At 47.1% G+C, this 22,275-nt stretch overlaps 1 protein-coding gene across 1 annotated transcript in view; it reads right to left on the bottom strand.

The window, feature by feature from the left end:
- CCDC187 (coiled-coil domain containing 187) overlaps positions 1–16,165 on the bottom strand; it is a 30,461-nt gene extending 14,296 nt beyond the window's left edge. Inside the window, exons 1-8 of the mRNA XM_087704865.1 lie at positions 16,064–16,165; positions 10,760–11,152; positions 9,890–9,970; positions 6,922–7,050; positions 5,771–6,444; positions 3,224–3,318; positions 2,013–2,644; positions 989–1,061 (exon numbers count right to left, since the gene is read on the bottom strand). Of these exons, the coding sequence (XP_087560991.1) occupies positions 989–1,061; positions 2,013–2,644; positions 3,224–3,318; positions 5,771–6,444; positions 6,922–7,050; positions 9,890–9,970; positions 10,760–11,147 (2,072 nt within the window). The 5' untranslated portion in view covers positions 11,148–11,152; positions 16,064–16,165. The remainder of the gene's footprint in view (positions 1–988; positions 1,062–2,012; positions 2,645–3,223; positions 3,319–5,770; positions 6,445–6,921; positions 7,051–9,889; positions 9,971–10,759; positions 11,153–16,063) is intronic.
- Positions 16,166–22,275: the final 6,110 nt, after the last annotated feature.

Below are 22,275 nucleotides of genomic sequence, written 5' to 3'. Positions count from 1 at the left end.
CCTGGACTCTCAGCATCTTTATTTCGCCCTCTTCCTTTTTAATTTTTATTAACAAACATGTAAAACACACACACACAAAATTTAGACGTACCCCTCATTTATATAATACAGCGCGAACAGGAACTTCCTGTTTTTTATCTTAGCAATCATCAGTCGATATCGCTCACATATTATTTCCCCTTCTATCGTATTTCATTTAGATTTCACCATTCTTAACCCTCTTATTTTACTCATAACTATTTTTTTGAGTGTTGTTATATTCTTTCATTGATTTTTGTTTCTTTCCTCCATCCACCATTTATCCCATATCTGGTAGAATTCTGATTCTTCCTTTCCCTGCATTTCTTTCGTTAATTTATCCATTTCAGCACAGTCCATAATCTTTCTTATTATTTCATCTTCATTTGGGGTTAGTTTGTTTTTCCATTTCTGGGCAAAGGTGATGCTTGCCGCTGTAAGTATATGTAGTATTAAATATTGGATTTCTTTTTTGTATTTCACCGACATAATTCCTAATAAAAAAACTCTAGGTCTCCAATCTATTTTAACCCTTGTTATTGCCTCCAGCCAATTTTTGATCCTTTTCCAAAAAAACTTTGGCTCTTCACAGGTCCACCATGAATGAAAATATGTTCCATGTACCTTCACATTTCCAGCATTTTGGGGAGGTATTTGTTGAGATTTTAGCTAATCTTGATGGTGCCAGGTGCCATCTGTAAAACATTTTGTACTGGTTTTTCCTTGTATGGAACTGATAGTGTCATTTTTAAATTTATTCCCCAAAATTGCGCCCATTTTATCATTTCTTCTTTCACAGTTTCCTCTTCCATTTTATACTTCAGGAGGAATTCATATATTCTCCCTATCATCTTTCTATCTGGTATTCAGCCCTCTTCCTAAGCAATCCCAAAGTAGCTGAAAGGGCTGGCTTGGTAGAAATGTGATTTTAAAATAGCCAAGTTTAATAAGTCCAAAGGCTGCTGCTTACCTTCCAGGGAAGATGCTGGCTGGGGCTCCAGGAGGGCCCTTCTCCCGAAATAATCCCATCTCTGAAGCCAGACCTTGGGAAGAACGACAGAAGTTCTTCACTGATTTGGGTAAGCATAATTTTGCTTTCATATCTACTATATTATGGTTAATATTCTGAAGTGTCAGTTTTGGCAGGCAGGAAGAAGGAAGGAAAAAGATGAGAAATAAAAAGGAGAGGGAAGGGAGGAAGAAAGGAGAAAAGGAGGGAGGGAGGGAGAGGAAGGAAGGAGAAAAAGAAAGGAGGGAGGGAGAGGAAGGAAGGACAAAAGGAAAGAGGGAAAGAGGGAAGGAGGGAGGGAAATCCTCTTGAAATCCACATGCAGGAAATTTTGTTCTTCACTGATTTGGGTAAGCATAATTTTGCTTTCATATCTACTATATTATGGTTAATATTCTGAAGTGTCAGTTTTGGCAGGCAGGAAGAAGGAAGGAAAAGGATAAGAAATAAAAAGGAGAGGGAAGGGAGGAAGGAAGGAAGGAAGGAAGGAAGAAAGGAGAAAAGGAAGGAAGGAGGGAGGGAGAGGAAGGAAGGACAAAAGGAAAGAGGGAAGGAAATCCTCTTGAAATCCACATGCAGGAAATTTCGTTCTGCGTTGAGCCCAAGAGAGATTTCACATTTCATAGGACAGTGATGGCGAATCTTTTAGACTTCGTGCCCAAACCGAAAGGTTTGTGAACGCATGTGCAAACCCCCAGACGTGTGAACATATATGAATGTGCACGTGCGTGGACATGCACACGCATGCACAGCAGAGACCCGGGTTGGCGGGAGACGGGGCATCCCAGCACTGGCAGCGCAGCCAGAGGCAAGCCCTTTTCCTTCCGTGAGCTTCTCCTTCGTTGTTTTGCAGGGAAAAAGAAGGTCACGAAAGAAACGCCACGGAGCTCTGGGCAGGGGGCGATGGCGCACGTGGTGGCAGCCCGAGAGGGTTTCTGTGTGGCCATCACGGTCACGGGGCAATACAGGAAGCTCCTCTACCAACCTTCCTTCAGATCTTTGCCTTCCATCCTGCTTGGCCTTCTTTCCGCCGAGTCCGTCTGCATCCCTTCAAGGCCGCCCCCATCAGTTGGCAGGCGACGTTGGGCGATCCGCTCCTTGGCCATTGGGACGCCCAACCCCTTCTCGAGACCATCTTGAGGACACATGGGTGGATCCAACGAAGGTCTTGAACCCCAAAGAGACTCTGTGTTTCCTGGCGCATCAAACCTCTCAAGAGGAACCCCAGGTGGAGAAGTCATCTGAGACCTCTTAGATGAAGTTCCAGGTGGGCATCCTTGGTCCCTTGAGGCCCTGGTGGCTTGTAGCCTCTCCATTTCTCTCCCCAGCCGCTCACTGAGATCTTTAGCCAAGTTGTGGATGGCCTTCACTCTGTCTTGCTTTCTCCTGTAAGAAGGGGAGGTAGAGATGTCCGAGGAGAAGGGTGTCTCCATGCCAAGAACTTCCTCTCTCCAGAGATGAGAAGGACTCGGTGAGCGATGGCTTGCTCGAGAGGAGGAGAGGTCCACTTGCTTGAGTTTCAGAGGGCTCTTCAGTTGACCTTTGGGGTCCATTGAGGTGCTTAATCCCAGCACCGGAGTCACTTCTCCTGTTTTGTCCATCCTTGACTCCAACTCACTAATGGAACAACAGCAGAATTCCCAAGAAAAGAATACATCAAATCTCTTTCTTATTCTTGAACAACAACAAAAATCTAACGTCACAGTCCGAATAACACCCCATGTTTTATAATTTTGGAAGTATTAAGACTCCCAGAGTGACTTGGTTGGGTTGGGTGGCTATAGAAATTAATTAATTCTGCCACATCTCTGCATCTTTAAAGGTAAAGATAGCACATCTGTGTTAGTCATTCCTGACTCTAGGGGGCAGTGGTGCTCATCTCCGTTTCAAAGCCGAAGAGCCAGCGCTGCCCGAAGACATCTCCGTGGTCACGTGGCTGGCATGACTCAATGCCAAAGGCGCACGGAACGCTGTTCCCTTCCCACCAAAGGTGGTTCCTATTTTTCTACTTGCATTTTTTAATGTGCTTTCGAACTGCTAGGTTGGCAGAAGCTGGGACGAGTCAACGGGAGCTCACTCCGTTACGCGGCGCTGGGGATTGGAAATGCCGACCTTTCTGATCGACAAGCTCAGCGTCTTAGCCACCACGTCCCTGTGTTCTGCAGCCTTATGCAACTGGAAATAATCACCCCATACCTGTTGAATTTTAACTCCTTCCTTAGCAGAGCCCAGGATGCTCGGCAAACCCCTTTCGGGGTACTGCTGGCTGGAGACTGTCCACCTGGGTATTTCTAAAATTTAAAACAAGGGGGATTTTACATTAACTTTGCCAGGTCTGTGACAGATGCTCTCGCCCACCAGTGGGACCCATGAGCTGTAACCCTTGCTGAGGATTCTGGGGGTTGAAGTCCAAACATCTGCTGGAAGTTGGACTGCTGTGTTTCTCAACCCCGGGCAGCTTTAAGATGTGCGGGCCTTCGTTCGACTCGGGACACTGCCGCCATCATAAAGGCATGCCAATTTTTTATTCTTTTTTCCAATATATTTTAGACTTGTTTTTGTTAAAGATGTATACCGTGTATGGGTTCTGGGAAGTCGGGGGAGGGAAGGGATGAATATTAGGCTTGACAAGGGGTGTTAGATTTTAATGTAATATGATTGCACATGTATACTGTCTTCTCTTATTTCTTCTTTAAAACTAAGATATGTGAAGTATATTGATATGGAAGCATAAATGCCATCAACATAGATTGGAGTTTGCTCAGAAGCTGAAATACACCAATGAGAGGAAGAGTGGGAAACAGAGGAGAGAAGAAAGATGGGAAGAGAGGGATAGGAGAGAGGGTAAGGGAGGAAGATGAGGAGGATAAGGAGGAGTGGAATGAAGAGAGAGGAGAAGGAGAAAGGAAGGGGAAGTAGAGTAGAAAAGGATGATGGAGGGAAGAAAGGAGGGAGGAGAGAGGCAGAAGAAAGAGGTGTATGGAGAGCAGAAGAGCTAATAATGGGTTTTTATCTTTCTGGGCGTTGATGACAAGAGGAACTGATGTAATTACTACTTCATACAATAGGATATTGGCTATGTAATAGTGTACATGTGATTATATGTTATGAAAGTGGAAAATAAAAAAAAGTATTTAAAAAAAGGCATGCCAATTGCCCACATTTTGATCCACGGAGGCCGTGCGATGGCCGTAAATGCGAGGAAGTCATAAGTTGCTTTTCCCCCCCACTGCCGTTATAACTTCGGTTGTTAAACGAATGGCCATAAGCCAGTGTTTCTCAACCTTGGCAACTTGAAGATGTCTGGACTTCAACTCCCAGAATTCGAAGATGTCTGGACTTCAACTCCCAGAATTCCCCAGCCAGCATTCGCTGGCTGGGGAATTCTGGGACTTGAAGTCCAGACATCTTCAAGTTGCCAAGGTTGAGAAACACTGCCATAAGCAGACGGGGTCCCTGTATTTCCTCTCCCTGAATCCTATCGGGCGAGGAGTTCATATAAAACAGGAGGCTAAATATGGCTTTCAGCTTTGCACCTAATTTCCTGTGCGTGCACACAACTGGGTAAATTTGGGAGGCCATATCTGAAATTGGAACATCATCTGTCGGCTGTGACCAGGGGGGCCTTTGCCCAAGTTCGTCTGGTGCACCCATTTGCGGCCCTATTTGGATCGGGAGGCACTTCAAACGGTCACTCACGCCCTTGTCACCTCGAGGCTGGATTATTGCAACGCGCTCTACATGGGGCTACCCTTGAAAAGCGTTCGGAGACTGCAGTTAGTCCAGAATGCAGCCGCGCGAGCGATATTGGGTGCACCGAGGTACACGCACGTTACACCTGTCCTCCGCGAGCTGCACTGGCTACCAATTGGTCTCCGGATGCAATTCAAGGTGTTGGTTATTACCTTTAAAGCCCTACATGGCTTAGGGCCAGCGTACCTTCGAGACCGCCTACTGCCACATACCTCCCAGCGGCCAGTAAGATCCCACAGATTGGGCCTCCTTCAGATGCCGTCAGCCAGACAGTGTCGGCTGGCGGGCCCCCGGAGGAGAGCCTTCTCTGTGGCTGCTCCGACTCTTTGGAATCAGCTACCCCCAGAGATCCGGTCCTCACCCACTCTCATGGCCTTCAGGAAAGCTGTAAAAACTTGGCTGTTCCGGCAGGCCTGGGGCTGTTGACCTCACTGTTGAGGTCCAGCCCTGACTAGAATGAATGTATGAGGATGTTTGTTGTTTTTAAATTGTTTTCTTTTTGTTGTAAATGTGTTTTTATTTCCCATTTTCATTTCCTACAGTCACATATATACTGTGCATAACTGGGGCCATATAACATTAAACAATAAACACAGACATTCCTCTTGTCAACAATACCCCCCAAAATAGAAACCCAATGTACCTCTTCGACCCTCCATACACCCTTTCTTTCGCCCCCCTCCAACTTCCCTTCTTCCCTCCATCCTTCCCCTCTACCCTACTTCCCCTCCCCCTAAATTGTTTTCTTTTATCGTTATGTGTTTTTCCTTATATTTTTTGTAAGCAGCTCGGAGTCCTTCGGGATTGGGCGGCATATAAATGTGGTTAATAAACAATAAATAAAAGCCACAGTTTAGCATCTTACACAAACAGCTGGTGTGGGCTGCGGCTTCGGAGACAACACTAAACCGCGTGGCTTGTGGGGACTCCCATCTTTCTAACAAAATCCCTCCTTCATTGATGACTTCTATCCAACCACAGGCTCCTTACCAAATCAAGATTATTCTTGGCGGGTGTGACGAAGGTCAGGTCTTCTCTCGGTTGTCCTGCCCAATGGCGGCTTCTTCTGCCGGCTGCTTCTCTCTGCTTTCGGTAGACTTCTTGAAGTTTCTTGTTCCTCTCTTCTTGGGCATGCCTCGAGGTCCTCCTCTCTTCTTGGATCCTCCTATTTCTCTCAGCGGCCTTCTGGTCCATAAACTCACGGAGCTGTTCGGGACTATAGGGCTTCCTCCTGGCCTCCACCAACGTGGTGGTGGGTCGGCGTTCTTTCCAGGAAGTTCCACTTTTCGGAGAAGACCCATTCCGTCTTCTCTCGCCAGGCCTGGGCGTCTCTCTCATGCCCATCATCTTAGCAGCTGCGTTCTGATTCTCAGGAGAAGGTGTGGTCTTCAACCCATCCGAGGAACCCTTGGTAGATCCTGCTTTCCTCGTCCTTCCTGCTGGTCTTGGATAGTCTCCATTCTTCTTCTCTGCATCTGGAGCTTTCTGGTGCCCCCTGGTCCGTTTCTGTGTCCAGCCAGTTTTCTCCCAGTCTTGCCACTTATGGTTTAATTCGGCCACGTGTGTCTCTCGTTTTGTCTTCTTCATCTCAGGCTGCACAGCTTGACCGTTTCCTCTGAAGCTTTGCTCTGACCGGGATACGGTGAGCGGATCCCCCCGGGATTCTGGAGGAAAGAACACACACACCCAATTCAGCCATGTTGTTGGCCGTCCCACCTTGGTCAGTTAGAAAAGAAAGACCCTCGGAATTATCGGTAACGAACCGCTCAGCACCGCTCAGAACTACGCAAAGGACTTGGTGGCTCCCAGGAGCAAAACCTCCGATGCTCTCCCCAGAAATGTAGGAACTAAATGATCAAAAGAGTGAAGGGAAAAACACACGATGAACTTCTCTGGAGATCTTGTGTTTCTTCTGAATGTCTCCTTTTTGCAAATGTATTCTGTGCACTTGGAGGAAGGAAGGAGGGACGGAGGGGAGAAGAAGGAAGGAATAAAGAAAGAAGAAAAGGGATGGAAAGAAAGGAAGCAGACTTTATCTTTCCACGCCCCTCGTATCATGACAATTGGGTGAGAACTCCCTTCCGCTAGACCTGAACCAGAACAAATGAAATATACAAGCTGTTGTATGTATCTAAAAGTACCTTGGAGAGGCTCCATCCCTTTGCTTTTCAATTCAGTTTTCAGATTTTGATATTTCAGTGGTGGGCCAAGGATGCTTCTGGCTAGTTTTTGGCCTTCCTTCCAAGCAGATACTCCAAACAAAGTAACGGCTGGAATTTAAACAGAAAGAGAAAAAAGCTTTCAGGAACAGGCAGAGGCAATGAGAAGGACAGAAAGAAAGAAGGAAGGAAGGAAGGAAGGAAGGAAGGAAGGAAGGAAGGAAGGAAGGAAGGAAGGAAGGAAGGAAGGAAGAAAAAAGAAAGAGGGAGGAAGAAAGGAAAGAAGGAAGGAAAGATGAAAAGAAGGAAGGAAAGAAAAAGAAAGGAAGGAAGGAAGGAAGAAAGAAAGAAAAAAGAAAGAAAGAAAGAAAGGGAGGAAGAAAGGAAAGAAGGAAGGAAAGATGAAAAGAAGGAAGGAAAGAGAAAGAAAGGAAGGAAAGAGAAAGGAAGGAAGGAAGAAAAAAGAAAGAAAAAAAGAAAGAAAAAGAGAAAGAGGGAGGAAGAAAGGAAAGAAGGAAGGAAAGATGAAAAGAAGGAAGGAAAGAAAAAGAAAGGAAAGAAGGAAAGAGAAAGAAAGGAAGAAAGAAATAAAGAAAAAAGAAAGAAAAAGAGAAAGAGGGAGGAAGAAAGGAAAGAAGGAAGGAAAGATGAAAAGAAGGAAGGAAAGAAAAAGGAAGGAAAGAGAAAGAAAGGAAGAAAGAAATAAAGAAAAAAGAAAGAAAAAGAGAAAGAGGGAGGAAGAAAGGAAAGAAGGAAGGAAAGATGAAAAGAAGGAAGGAAAGAAAAAGGAAGGAAAGAGAAAGAAAGGAAGAAAGAAATAAAGAAAAAAGAAAGAAAAAGAGAAAGAGGGAGGAAGAAAGGAAAGAAGGAAGGAAAGATGAAAAGAAGGAAGGAAAGAAAAAGGAAGGAAGGAAAGAGAATGAAAGGAAGAAAGAAAGAAAGAAAGAAAGAAAAAGAAAGAGGGAGGAAGAAAGGAAAGAAGGAAGGAAAGATGAAAAGGAAGGAAAGAAAAAGAAAGGAAGGAAAGAGAAAGAAAGGAAGGAAGGAAGTAAAGAAGGAAGGAAGGCAGAAAGAAAGAAAGAAGGTGGGAAGAGAGGGAGGGAGACAGGATAAGAAATAAAGAAAATTAGCTTTAAAAAAGGAGGCGAGAAGCAACTTCCAAAGTTTTCAGCCATTATAAACCAACCCATGGCTGGCTGAGGAATTCTGGGAGTTGAACTCGAGGTCCTAATCTAAACGATTCTGCAACAAGTCCTTCGGGGATCATTGTTCCCCCCAAAACCTCTGGCCTTAGGCGGCTCTGCCAAGAGAAACTAACCTTGACTCTTGGAGATCCAAAAGGAGCAACACAATCGAACTCTCGGATTGACCGAGGTTGGCAGAGCAAGAAAGCCTCTGGCGCCCCCTGCTGGAGCTTCAGAACTACGACAGAGTCTGTTTGGAGCAGAAGGCAACCCCCCCCCCACTTGGCCATGATCATTCGAGGGCAAAAACCCACCGGATGGTGCCCAGCAATGCTGGCTCCTGATTCTCCATGAATATTCTATAGCCCAGGTTGACTTAATGTTTTTGTTAACGGCCGCAAATCTCCAATTCATCAAACCCGTTTTTCCTGCGACCTGCGACCTCTCATTCATCTCCCCCCCCCCTTCGTCCCTGACAGCAGCACTTCATGGCCGGGAAAGCCTCCCAGGGACCCCGACAGCTACCATGATGGATGCCTGGCCTGGCCTGGGACAAGGATGGCCTCTCCTCTTAGCAGGGAGACACACACACACACACACACACCGGCCTTTTTCAAACGACCCATTAAAACAAAGCGGGAGGGGGGGCAAGGTTGGCAGGGTGGGGTGGGGTGGGGGCAGAGCTGGGGGAAATTATTAAATTAAATTATTTAATTTTAATTCCTTCCTTCTTCTGTTTTGCCTTTCCACCTTCCTTCCCTTCCTTATCTCTTTCCTTCCATCCTCAAAATAATTTCAAGATCTCCCTGTTCCTTTTATCTCCTTCCCTCCTTTCTTTCTTTCCTTTCACCCTCCCACTCTCTCTTTCCTACCTTCCTTTATTCCATCTCCTTTCCTCTCTTTCTTCCCATTCCTTTCCCTTCCTTATCTCCTTCCTTCCTTCCTTACTCAGAATAATTTCCAGATCTCCTTGTTTCTTTTATCTCCTTTCCTTCTTTCTTTCTTTCCTTCCTTCCTTCCTTCCTTCCTTCCATCCTTCTTCTCTCCCTTTCCTACCTACCTTCCTTTATTCCAACTCCTTCTTTCCTTTCTTCCCATTCCTTTCCCTTCCTTCCTTCCTTCTTTCCTTCCTTCCTTCCTTTCCTTTCACCCTCCCACTCTCTCTTTCCTACCTTCCTTTATTCCAACTTCTTTCCTTTCTTTCTTCCCATTCCTTTCCCTTCCTTATCTCCTTCCTTCCTTCCTTCCTTCCTTCCTTCCTTCCTCAGAATAATTTCCAGATCTCCTTGTTTCTTTTATCTCCTTTCCTTCTTTCTTTCTTTCCTTCCTTCCTCCTTCCTTTCATCCTTCTTCTCTCCCTTTCCTACCTACCTTCCTTTATTCCAACTCCTTCTTTCCTTTCTTCCCATTCCTTTCCCTTCCTTCCTTCCTTCCTTCCTTTCTTTCCTTCCTTTCTTTCCCTTCCTTCCTTCCTTCCTTCCTTCCTTCCTTCCTTCCTTCCTTCCTTCCTTCCTTCCCAGCAGCTGTAAGGTCTGAGGATTCCTGCCTTGAGCAGAGGGCTGGACTAGCGGATCTTCAAGGCCCCTTCCTACCCATGGTTCTACCTGCCCGACACAGTTCCCACCATCCCAGTCCCTTCCAAGGAGTTCTCTTCCTCTGCCTTTCGGTCCTCCCATTCCCCTTTCTGCTTTTTGCCCAGGGAGCTGCCCTTTATATCAAAGTTTCAACCATTTGCTGGGTCCGTTTCTTCCTCTCCGTCACCTCACCTCTCTCTCTCTCTGCCTTCCGGGAAGGAGATGCTGAGCTCTGGCCAGTTCTGAGTTTCCTTCCTCTTCTTTGGCTGTGACCTTCACCAAAGAGAAGAGATGAGGAGGACACATGAGATGAATGACCAAGGAGAGACCCGATGAGGAAGGGGTTGGGCACAGATAAAGTTGACTCGTCCTTCCGTGGCAGAGGATCAAACGGTCCGTTGTTACAGGTCAGAGGTGGGTTCCTACCAGTTCGCACCTATTCGGTAGAACCGGTTCATCAAATCTACCGAACCGGTTAGAAGAGGTTCCACCAGTGGACCCGGAAAGCAGGCCACACCTACAGAAGGGGTTCCCAAACTTTTTTGAAACCCACCACTGGTCCTTGGATATGATTATTCTACACTATCATGCTCCTATTTATAAAACTCAGTGCCTCTGTGAAAGGTAAGGATGACTACTGCGTTTGTGGTGCAATCAGAACATTCCGTGTGTTGAAGTTGTTTTAACACAAACCGAAGATGCCTTTTAAAAGAACAAGTTTACATCATATTCTCATGCAAGCCAGTGCTGTGTGTGGGGTAATTTAAGGTGGTTCTGACAAGTGTCGTCGGCATCTTCATATCCGGTCACATGGGCAGCAAGCCACTCCCATCCGGTCACATGGGCGGCAAGCCACTCCCACAAAGGAGGCCACACCCACAGAGTAGGTTCGAACAATTTTTGCAACCCACCACTGTTACAGGTTGATGTTAAGAGGAACCGACATAGCATTGGATAATACAAAAAAGCGCTGGCTAAGATGTAACGGGGTACTTGTGCTTCCTTGTATGAAAATAAAAATGGAAAAAACTTTGAAAAAAGAATAAGACCCCCGAGACTAACCTGGGCAGGTGGGAGCCGAGAAGCCTCCAGCTTTGCAAACCTTCCTCTTCAGAGGTTTTGTGCTGTGGGGTTCCCCTTCCGAGGGCAGGCGGGGGCTCCTCTTTTCCGGAAGCCGAGGGGCGCATCTGCGCCGCTGGGCAAGGATGGTTTTCTTCAGAGCCCGCAGCTTCTGATCCCAAGGGCGGTTCTCCTTCAGGCACCTGATCCTACAAGCCAGGGATGGAGACCGGGCAGGGGGCGAGCGCGGCCGGAGAAGGAGAGGGGCATTCCAGGGGGCGCCACCTGCGGCTGCAGAGGTGACCCTCCTTCCCCAGCGAGTGGAGCAGAGTCGGCTGCCTCTTTCTTGCGCGGACGCCTGGACCCGTTTCCAGAATTCAGGACCCAACATTGGTTCTGCAGAGATTAAGAAATGGAAACAGAGTTGGGGACCCAGATTGTTGGGAGGGGGGGGGGCAAGAGGCTGACTCTGTAAACTGCTTAGAGGGGGCTGTAAAGCATTGTGAAGCAGTATATAAGTCTAAGGATTATCTATCTATCTATCTATCTATCTATCTATCTATCTATCTATCTATCTATCATCTTTCTATCTATCCATCCATCCATCCATCCATCATCTATCTATCTCTATCTATCTATCCATCCATCCATCCATCCATCCATCCATCCATCTATCTATCTATCTATCTATCTATCTATCTATCTATCTATCTATCTATCATCTTTCTATCTATCTATCATCTTTCTATCTATCTATCTATCTATCTATCTATCTATCTATCTATCTATCTATCATCTATCTATCATCTTTCTATCTATCATCTATCTATCTATCTATCTATCTATCTTTCTATCATCCATCTATCTATTTATCTTTCTATCTATCTATCTATCTATCTATCATCTTTCTATCTATCATCTATCTATCTATCTATCTATCTATCTATCTATCTATCTATCTATCGTCCGTCTATCTATCTATCTATCTATCTATCTATCTATCTATCTATCTATCTATCTATCTATCATCTTTCTATCTATCATCTATCTATCTATCTATCTATCTATCATCTATCATCTATCATCTATCTATCTATCTATCTATCTATCGTCCATCTATCTATCTATCCATCCATCTATCCATCTATCTATCATTATCTACCTATCATTGTCTGTCTGTCTGTCTGTCTATCCGACTCTGTAAACTACTTAGAGAGGGCTGTGAAGCATGGTAAAGCAGTATATAAGTCCAAGGGCTATTACACATTGAGTGTGGCCACTTATGAATCCATCTGATGGTGTATCGCCCATTTGGCCAAGACGTCGGCTGCATTATTTATTTTTAAAGGTTGAGTTTTTTTATTTGCTTACTGAGAGAATGTCTGGGGCTGCCCAATGCACTCCAGCTCAGAAATCAAACCCTATTGCAAAATGGAACTCCCCTCCCCCACCCCCGCTGATCACAATCAAACCAATGGCTTCCTTGGCGTTACCAAAATCGCACCACAGAGTCCCCAAGGCCATGGCTGACTGCGCCCTACGGACCTCCAATTGCCCCCCTTTCTCCTCCCTTGCTTCGGCCCCGGAGGGAGAACCAATGGGGCATTTCGGAGTCTCTTTCAGAGGCTGGCAGTTAAAAGGCTTCTGATGAATGTTTTCACTCCCAGCAGCTGTGTGTGTGCAAAACACACTCCCGAGCTTGCCAGGAACTGGTATTTTGAGCAGTTGGCAGGGAGGGGGAGGAGGAGGAGGGCAGGAACAGACAAAATGCCAAGGTGGTTTTCTCTCCACAGCCTCTCTCTCCCAAGGACACGGAGATGGGAAACTTTCAACTTTCAACTGTACTTTCAACTTTAATAAGATTTGTATGCCGCCCACTCCCTTGGGACTCTGGGCGGCTCACAACAAAAGTAAAAACATATTAAAAATTTAAAAATACAATTATTAAAATTATCCATTCAATCAAGTGGGGCTGGATATTAATTAACAGCCCCAGCCAGGTCTTGGTCACTTTACGGAAGGCCGAGAGAGTGGGAAGGGTCCGGATCTCTGCGGGTAGCTCGTTCCACAAGGCTGGTGCAGCAACAGAGTAGGCCCTCCCTCGGGGAGCTGCCAGCCGGCATTGTCCGGTCGACGGCACCCGGAGGAGGCCCAACCTGTGCGATCTTATTGGTCGTTGGGAGGTGAATGGCAGGAGGCGGTCTCTCAGATAGCCAGGTCCAATACCATGTAGGGCTTTAAAAGTAACGACTAGCACCTTGAAGCGGGTCCGGAGACCAATGGGGAGCCAGTGCAGCTCGCGGAGGATAGGCGTAACATGGGTGTATCTAGGTACACCCATTATCGCTCGCGCAGATGCATTCTGGACCAGCGGCAGTCTTCGAACACTCTTCAGGGGCAGCCCCATGTAGAGCGCGTTACAGTAATCCAGCCTTGAGGTGACGAGGGCGTGAGTGACCATTTGAAGGGCCTCCCGGTCCAGGTAGGGCCGCAACTGGTGCACCAGGCGAACCTGGGCAAAGGCCCCCCCTGGTCACAGCCGACAAATGATGTTTTAACGTCAGCTGTGGGTCCAGGAGGACACCCAAATTGCGAGCCCTCTCCGAGGGGCGAATAACTTCACACACACCCATGCTAAGAGGTGGAATGTGTGGACCATCCTTGGGAGGCAACATCAATAGCCACTCGGTCTTGTCTGGATTGAGTGCAAGCTTGTTCCCCCATGCCAGCCTTCCGTGGCTCACGGTGGCCGAGAGACCCTTGGTGGAGGTGCCCCAAGCATGGGCCACTCTTGGTCCCCCCCTTGCTCTGTAAGAGATGCATTTGGAGATTTATGAGCAAAGGAGCCCGCCCGGCTTCTGCCTACATGTGTCTAAGCCCCCCACGATGGCTCAGGGTTATGAATTCCACAGCCTTGTGACATCCTCCTGTAAATAAGGAGATTATTTTATATTTTATTGGGATGATTGCATCATCCCAATAAAAAAAAGAAAATCTCCCCGTAGTTCAGAGTTGAATTGTGGAGTCCTTTGGTGCTCTCCTGGGCTGGTTGGTTGGTTGGTTGGTTGAAGACATTTCATGACCCAACTAGGCAACATCATCAGTGCAACCGAGTGTGTGGTTTGCTCCCCACTGTAGTGTGCCCCTGCCAGTGTTATTCTGAGGTTTGGCCTTCTCTTTGGTGGCTCCTTGATTAGGGTTACTGTTCTCCGCTGGACTGTTTGTTTGGCATTAATCCTGGTTTATTTGGATATTGACTGCTGGAGAGGAGGCCTTCTGGTCGCTTTGGGCTGGTGCCTCCAAGAATAGAATAGAATAAAATAGAAAAGAATAGAAAAGAATAGAAAAGAAAATAGAGGATAGGATAGGATAGAAAATAGAGAATAAAAGAGAATAGAATAGAATAGAAAATAGAGAATAGGATAGAAAATAGAGGATAGGATAGGATAGAAAATAGAGAAGAGAAGAGAATAGAAAATAGAGAATAGGGTAGAATAGAATAGAAAATAGAGGATAGGATAGAATAGAAAATAGAGGATAGGGTGGGATAGAAAATAGAGAATAGAATAGAAAATAGAGAATAGGATAGAAAATAGAGAATAGAATAGAATAGAATAGAAAATAGAGAATAGGGTAGAATAGAATAGAAAATAGAGGATAGGATAGAAAATAGAGGATAGGATAGTATTAGAAAATAGAGAATAGAATAGAATAGAAAATAGAGGATAGGGTGGGATAGAAAATAGAGAATAGAATAGAAAATAGAGAATAGGATAGAAAATAGAGAATAGAATAGAATAGAAAATAGAGAATAGGGTAGAATAGAATAGAAAATAGAGGATAGGATAGAAAATAGAGGATAGGATAGTATTAGAAAATAGAGAATAGAATAGAATAGAAAATAGAGGATAGGGTGGGATAGAAAATAGAGAATAGAATAGAAAATAGAGAATAGGATAGGATAGAATTAGAAAATAGAATAGAATAGAATAGAGCATAGAGGATAGGATAGGATAGGATAGGATAGGATAAGGTAGATAATAGAATAGAACAGAACAGAATAGAAAATAGAGGAGAGGATAGAAAATAGAGAATAAAATAGAATAGAATAGAGAATAGGATAGGACAGGATAAGGTAGAGAATAGAATATAGAGTTCTTTATTGTCCAAGTGTGATTGGACACACAAGGAATTTGTCTTTGGTGCAGATTCTCTCAGTGGACATAAGGAGAATAAAATACATTCATCAAGAATAAAACAGGGATAGTCAAAGTTACTCAAATCGTACTAGGAAACAAATAAAAACAATATAAAGTGAAAGATACAAGCAACATGGTTATTATAGTCACAAGTGAGAAGAGATAGGCACTAGGAAGGAAGAGAAGAATAATAGTAATACCGTCTTAGTAAATTATTGTCAGTGTTGTGGGAATTAGTTGTTAACTAGAGTGACGGTGTTCGGAAAAAAACTGTCCTTGTGTCTAGTTGTCTTGGTGTGCAGGGCCCTATAGCCTCGTTTTGAGGGCAGGAGTTGAAACAATTGATGTCCAGGATGCAAGGGGTCTGTAGATATTTTCACAGCCCTCTTTTTGACTCCTGCAGTGTCCAGGTCCTCCATGGAAGGAAGGTTGGTAGCCATTGTTTTTTCTGCAGTTCAGATTCTCCTCTGAAGTCCGTGTCTGCCTTGTTGGGTTCCACAGCCCAACCAGACAGTTATGGAGGTGCAGATAGACCTGTGGCTCTCTTCACAAAGCACGTAAAGGTACTTATAAGCTCTATCTCAAAGCCACAGCTGTGTGCAAAAGCATGGTGGATTATTCTGCTCCTTGCAGGGACCAGACTAGATGATCTCCCACCCTCCCACAAGACAGTTCTATGATCTTTGGGGAGGGACCTGTAGAGCAGTGTTTCCCAACCTTGGCAACTTGAAGATGCCTGGATTTCAAGTCCCAGAATTCCCCAGCCAGCATTCGCTGGCTGGGGAATTCTGGGACTTGAAGTCCAGGCATCTTCAAGTTGCCAAGGTTGAGAAACACTGCTGTAGAGACTTCTAAGAGGGGAAGAGACAGGGCTTCCTTTAAATTTGCAAAGAGTCGTCGCTTCTTACCAGGGGATGAGGAACTATTCCTGAGTCTCAACAGACTTACTCAAGAGTTGCTAGGAATGTTGTTGAATGGATTCACAACCCCCAGGAGCATCCGCTTCCCTCTCTGGCTGGGTTCACACATCCCTGCAGGGGTGGGTGGGGTTAGGGTCAGAGCACTGGGGTGCTGCGTGGAGGCTAAGGACCCTTCGCAGCTCCCTTACCTGCTTCTCAGCCACGTCAACCCTCCAACGGATCCTCCCTTCTCCCTCCAAGCAGGCAATGACTCTCTGAAGGAAGCCGATAGGCAGGCAGGAGCCCTAAAGGGCGCCAGGAGAAGCGGGAAAGGGACACACCTTTGTTTGGGGGCAGGTACCCAGGTAGCTGAGAAAGAACCAACTAGCGCAAATACACACACTCACCGCCCCAACAGGCTCCTCCGCCTCTCCGTTGGCCAGCGAGACGGGAAGGAGGAAGAGCGTCAAAGAGAAATGTTTAATGTTTAATGAATTTATAGGCCGCCCAATCCCGAAGGACTCCGGGCGGCTTACAACAATGCATTTAAAAAAATAGAAAAGTTGGAGTGGGAAGAAGAGGGGAAGGGTAAAGGGGAGGAAGGGGAAGGAGAGAAGGGAAAGGAGAGGAGGAAGGAAGGAAGGAGAGAAGAAAGAGAAGAAAGGGGGGTAGGAAGGAGGGAGGAAAGCAAGGAGGGAAGGAAGGAGGGAAGGAGAGAAGAAAGGAGGGAATGTAGGAGAGAAAGAAGGGGGGAAGGAAGGAGGAAAGGAAGGGGGAAAGGAAGGAGAGAAGGAGAAAAGAAAGGGAAGGAAGGAAGGAGGGAAGGAAGGAGGGAAGGAAGGAGGGAATGTAGGAGAGAAAGAAGGGGGGAAGGAAGGAGGAAAGGAAGGGGGAAAGGAAGGAGAGAAGGAGAAAAGAAAGGAAAGGAAGGAAGGAGGGAAGGAAGGAGGGAAGGAAGGAGGGAATGTAGGAGAGAAAGAAGGGGGAAGGAAGGAGGAAAGGAAGGGGGAAAGGAAGGAGAGAAGGAGAAAAGAAAGGAGGGAAGGAGGGAAGGAAGGAGGGAATGTAGGAGAGAAAGAAGGGGGGAGAGGAAGGAGGAAAGGAAGGGGGAAAGGAAGGAGAGAAGGAGAAAAGAAAGGAAGGAAGGAGGGAAGGAAGGAGGGAAGGAGAGAAGGAGGGAAGGGGAAGGAAGGAGGGAAGGAAGGGGAGTAGGAGAGAAGAAACGAGGGAAGGAAAGAGGGAGGGAGGGAGGGAAGAAGAAGTAGGACCGTTGTAAGATAAGATGGATCTATGGGATGTTAAGAAAGCAATCTTCAAGTATATTGTCAACTGTAGGGTAAAATTGTTATAAATACATATTATTAATAACAGTTATGAGATCATATAATTGTGAATGTATATAGGAAATTGATAAAATAAAATAAAATAAAAAAAGAAATGCCTTTCTCAACGTCCGTCCGTAAATATAGGATGAGAAAGGGTAACAGCGTCACTTTACAGGTGAGAGCCGAGGCAAGGAAATGTACCCCAAGAAGGATTGGTTGAAGTGCCCCATTCACCCCCCAAAAAAATACAGACATTGATGGAGTGACAAAGCCCTTTTGAGCCACTGAGGGGCAGTCGAGCGCCGTCCCTGAAGGGTTTGAGATGGGGGGGGCACCCCAAAAGCATCAACGGAGACAACTGGAACTGCCGTTTCCTTTGCAGACTTCCTGAAGTCTTTCTGCAAATCTCCTGTGGCGGAGAAATCAGATTTATTCCATCAGAGGCGGGGTTTTTATTTCTGATGCTTCTCTTAGTTTAGAAGGAAGTTGTGGGATTCAGACAAGACTCCTCCTGGCCTGGAGAAGGGACTGTTGTCTCCTTGGTCAATCGAGGCGTTTCGCTTGGAGTCCTGTGCTGAGCCAGGGGATGGGCTGGATGCCCTCAAGAGTACCTTCCGACCTGGAGGGTCCACGGAGACTCTCAGTCACCCAGGTCATGGTTTTGAAAAAAAAAGTCCCACCTTGAGGGACTTCCTACCAGGATTTCGGCGGGGATGAGCCCCGGTGGCGCAGCGGTTTGAGCGCAGTCCTGCAGGGCTACTTCTGCTGACTGCCGGCGATTTGGCGGTTCGAATCCCACCAGGCTCAAGGTTGACTCGGCCTCCCATCCTTCCGAGGTGGGTGAAACGAGGACCCAGGTTGTTGGGGGCCAGAGGCTGACTCTGTAAAGCGCTTAGAGCAGTGTTTCTCAACCTTGGGGACTTTTAAGTCCTGTGGACCTCAACTCCCAGAATCCCCCAGCCAGCATAGCTGGCTGGGGGATTCTGGGAGTTGAGATCCACAGGACTTAAAGTCCCCAAGGTTGAGAAACACTGGCTTAGAGAGAGCTGGAAAGCACCGTGAAGCGGTATATAAGTCTATTGCTATCTTTGGTTAGAATGCCGTACTGCAGGCTGACTCTGCCAATTGCCAGAGGTTCGATCCTGACCGGCTCAAGGTCGACTCAGCCTTTCCTCCTTCCGAGGTGGATAAAATGAGGACCCAGATTGTTGGGGGCAAGAGGCTGAGGTGGCGCAGTGGTTAAATGCAGCACTGCAGGCTACTTCAGCTGACTGCAGTTCTGCAGTTCGGCTGTTCAAATCTCACCGGCTCAGGGTTGACTCAGCCTTCCATCCTTCCGAGGTGGATAAAATGAGGACCCAGATTGTTGTTGGGGGCAATATGCTGACTCTGTAAACCGCTTAGAGAGGGCTGAAAGCCCTATGAAGTGGTATATAAGTCTAACTGCTATTGCTATTGCTATATAAGTCTAAGTGCTATGGCTATGGCTACAAATACCATCACTAGTGGAGAGCTTGTGGTCCAGGCTTTTGACAAGAGGAGAGGCAGGGGAGGGGTCTTTATTTCAGCAAAAGGGAGGGCCCGGCCAGGAGAAAAGGGGCAGAGGATGGAGGCCTTGGGAGAGGGAGGCCGCTGGAAGTCCGGCTCTCCTGACTGGAGTCCAGCCAAAAACAAACTGGACATCTAGGGATGGCAGCTCGTAAGGACAGGCAATGCTCCCTTCCCTGCCTGGTACCAATGCTCAAAATGGGTGGGGGAGGGGCTTTTGGACCCAGTTGCTTCCTGAGGGAGAGAAATGTGGGGGGGGGAGCCCTTTCTAAGTCTGGGGGGCAGCGGGTGGGTGGGTGGGCAGCCTTTAACCGGCCACAGATAAGAAGTGAAAAGCCCAGGCTGGACAGGAAGTCTGGGAAGGGGAAATCCAATCAGCCAGGAATCAAATTCATCCTGGGCTCCGCAGTACCAGTCCCACAGGTACCCCTGTCGTCGTCCCCCATCCGCTGCCCCCTCCCCACCCCAAGGAGATTCATTTCAGAGGCATAAATGCTTCCAGGTTGCGAGGGAGATGCCGTGGGTCAAAAGAGCAGGCGGCCTGAGCTCTGGATTGGGGGGTGGGGCCCACCCCCACTGGGTCGTGCATTAGGGGATGGACCCTCCGGTTGAAGGCTGGAGGATCCCGGAGGGCATCAGCCAATATTGTTTAATGGTGGTTTGCCCAGGGCAGGAAGCCGTGAAATGGGATTCACTGGGATTGATCTCAAGTTGTCAACTGACCATCCGCCAGCTGGGAGGTCAGTTCTGGCTGCCCATGGGCTGGGGGAGTCCCCAGTGGGATGGGGAGCCCCACAGGCAGCTGCGGTCAAGGCCAGAGCATGGCCGGACCCCCTCCTCAAATCATACCCGATCCTGGCTTAAACGCGGTCTGATGCCTCTGAGCAAGGGGGACGGTCTCCCCGGCCCGGGTTTGATTCTCACTGGGATAACAAAGTTGCTGGGTGTTCCCGGGCCCCCCCCCCATCATCGACTTTCTGGAAGTCGCAGAGGTGGGGGGGGAATAAAGCAGGTTAACTGAGCAGCTGCGAGGCAGCAATTTAGCGTATGGAATCACTTACCTGATTAGAGAGTTTATTTTATAGAAATTGCTTCAGAATGGGTCGGCGTCCGGGGAGGGGGCTAGCTAAGCCGTCAGTCCCTCTATATTGGGGTGGGGTGGGGGAGCCCCAGCCGCCAAGAAAGGCGTCCTTGCCCGTTGCTTCAGCGGCACGAGAGATCGTGCCCCTTAAATCAACGTGGATTAAGAAATCTTGCCATGGAAAGGGATCTGCCAGGAGTTTTCCTGCGTCTCCCCTGGGGGAAAAGGTGGATGGGATGCTCTCAATAGCCAGGATCTCCTGGAAGGCAGGTGAAGGGGCAGGTAAAGAGGGGCTGTTGAAGTCGGGGGTGGGGCTCCATTCCTGCCACTTTCACCACTGATGCTCCTTCCGGGTATCATGGCCGAGACTTCCATTGGCAAGGCTGACGATGAACAGGAGGATGGGGAAGCAGAGTTGGCAGCTTCGAAGGGGCAAGATTTAACTCCCTGCCCTTAAAATGGGGGGGGGTCTCTAGCCCTAGGCAGCCCCTTCCTCTCAACTGGTTAGTTTGACCTGGGTAGGAATGGAATGGGGAGCTGCGAGAGAGCTGGGCCTGGCATGTGCCAACGTTCAACTAAGGCTCCCTCTTTAGCCACAAAGGTGGTTTTGGACAAGCTCCAGGTATGGCTTGCGTAGCCCTGAAACGGCCGTTCTCTGCCTCCCAGCTTCTACGGCCTCTGCCTCGTTGATGCCAGCTGGTTTTGTACCCCCATTTATACCTCCAGTCAGCACTGGGAAGAGCTGGGGCATTTGGGGAAATTTACTGAAAGGGAAGAAATAAGGAAGGAATAGAAGACAATTAAAAGGTTATCACCCTTTAATTCTGTCTGTGCTGGTCCCTAACTTCCTGGGTAGCCCCCACCCATCTGTCTGTTTCCTTGTCTGTCTGTCTGGTGTCTCTATCTATCTATCATCCATCATCATCAATATCTAACTATCTACCTACCTACCTATCCATCAATCCTGTCATCCGTCATCAATATCTACCTATATATGCATCCATCCATCTTGTCATCGTTCTCTATGTATCCATCCCTCCATCATCTGTCATCAATATCTACCTATCCATTCATCCTGTCATCGATATCTATCTATCTATCTATCTATCTATCTATCTATCTATCTATCTATCTACCTACCTACCTATCCATCCATCCATCCAGTCATCAATCTCTATGTATCTCTTTATCCTATCATCCATCTATCTATCTATCTATCTATCTATCTATCTATCTATCTATCTATCTATCTATCTATCATCTACCTACCTATCCATCCATCCATCCATCCAGTCATCAATCTCTATGTATCTCTCTCTATCCTATCATCCATCCATCCATCCATCCATCCATCCATCCATCCATCCATCCATCCATCTATCTATCTATCTATCATCATCTATCTCTTATCTATTTATCATCTACCTACCTATCCATCCATCCATCCATCCTGTCATCGATCTCTATGTATCTCTCTCTATCCTATCATCTATCTATCATCTATCTACCTATCCATCCTGTCATCAATCTCTATATCTCTCTCTCTATCCTATCATCCATCTATCTATCATCTATTTATCTATCATCTATATCTATTTATCATCTACCTACCTTTCCATCCATCCATCCATCCTGTTATCAATTTCTTTGTATCTCTCTCTCTATCCTATCATCCATCCATCCATCCCCATATCTGTCTGACTGTCTATCTGTCTGTCTGTCTGTCTGTCTATCACTCACTCACTCACCCACCCACCCTCCCACCTTTCATCCATTCACACACACACAGACTTACACAAATACGGAGGGAGATTTAATGTGGGAAGTTCTCCCTCATTTGCATGTGTTTTGCGCCTGGCACCACCACGGGTGCTGAGGTCAATTGAAACTCAAGAAAAAGAGGAGAATTTTTATGCAAAACTGTTGATTGCATTTGTATGTAATGAAACCATCCAATATTCATCCGCCTCTCTGGGCGCTAATCGGGAAGGAGAACCAGGGGACGGGAGAGTCGCTGGGAAGCTGTAATGAGCTTCTGTAGTGATTAAAAAAAAGCACTCCAGCCCGCCGACACGGCAGCCCGAAAGCGCCTCTAATCAACACTGAATTTTCGGAGGCAAAGCGATTACGCCGCGTCGTTTTTCCCCCTGCTCGGCACCCTGTCAAAGAGGGCCGCGCGCCTGGTAAAAACCCGGCCTGCCAAGCCCGCACTGCGCTTCATTTGACAGAAGGCACGAAAAAGCACAATCAGAGAGCCAGGCGCCTCCGTCGCTCGCTCCCCCCCAACCCCCCCAACCCCAGAGAAGAAACCGAGGCTCAAAGAGGAGTAATCACCTCTTTTGAACTCCCACATTGGCCGTGCCCTGCCATCTCTCTCTCTCTTTTTTTTGGTTACACACCAGGCAAAATGATTGCTGGGTTATTGTTCATCAGCCTGGTGCTGATGGCTGTGTTTGCAGGCTGGCCA

Source organism: Thamnophis sirtalis, unplaced genomic scaffold (assembly GCF_051295495.1).
Source record: "Thamnophis sirtalis isolate CommonGarterSnake01/CBP01778 unplaced genomic scaffold, rThaSir2_p1.2 scaffold_2, whole genome shotgun sequence".
In the NCBI taxonomy this organism is placed as follows: Eukaryota; Metazoa; Chordata; class Lepidosauria; order Squamata; family Natricidae; genus Thamnophis; species Thamnophis sirtalis.
This window is presented reverse-complemented; position numbering and strand designations above follow the sequence as displayed.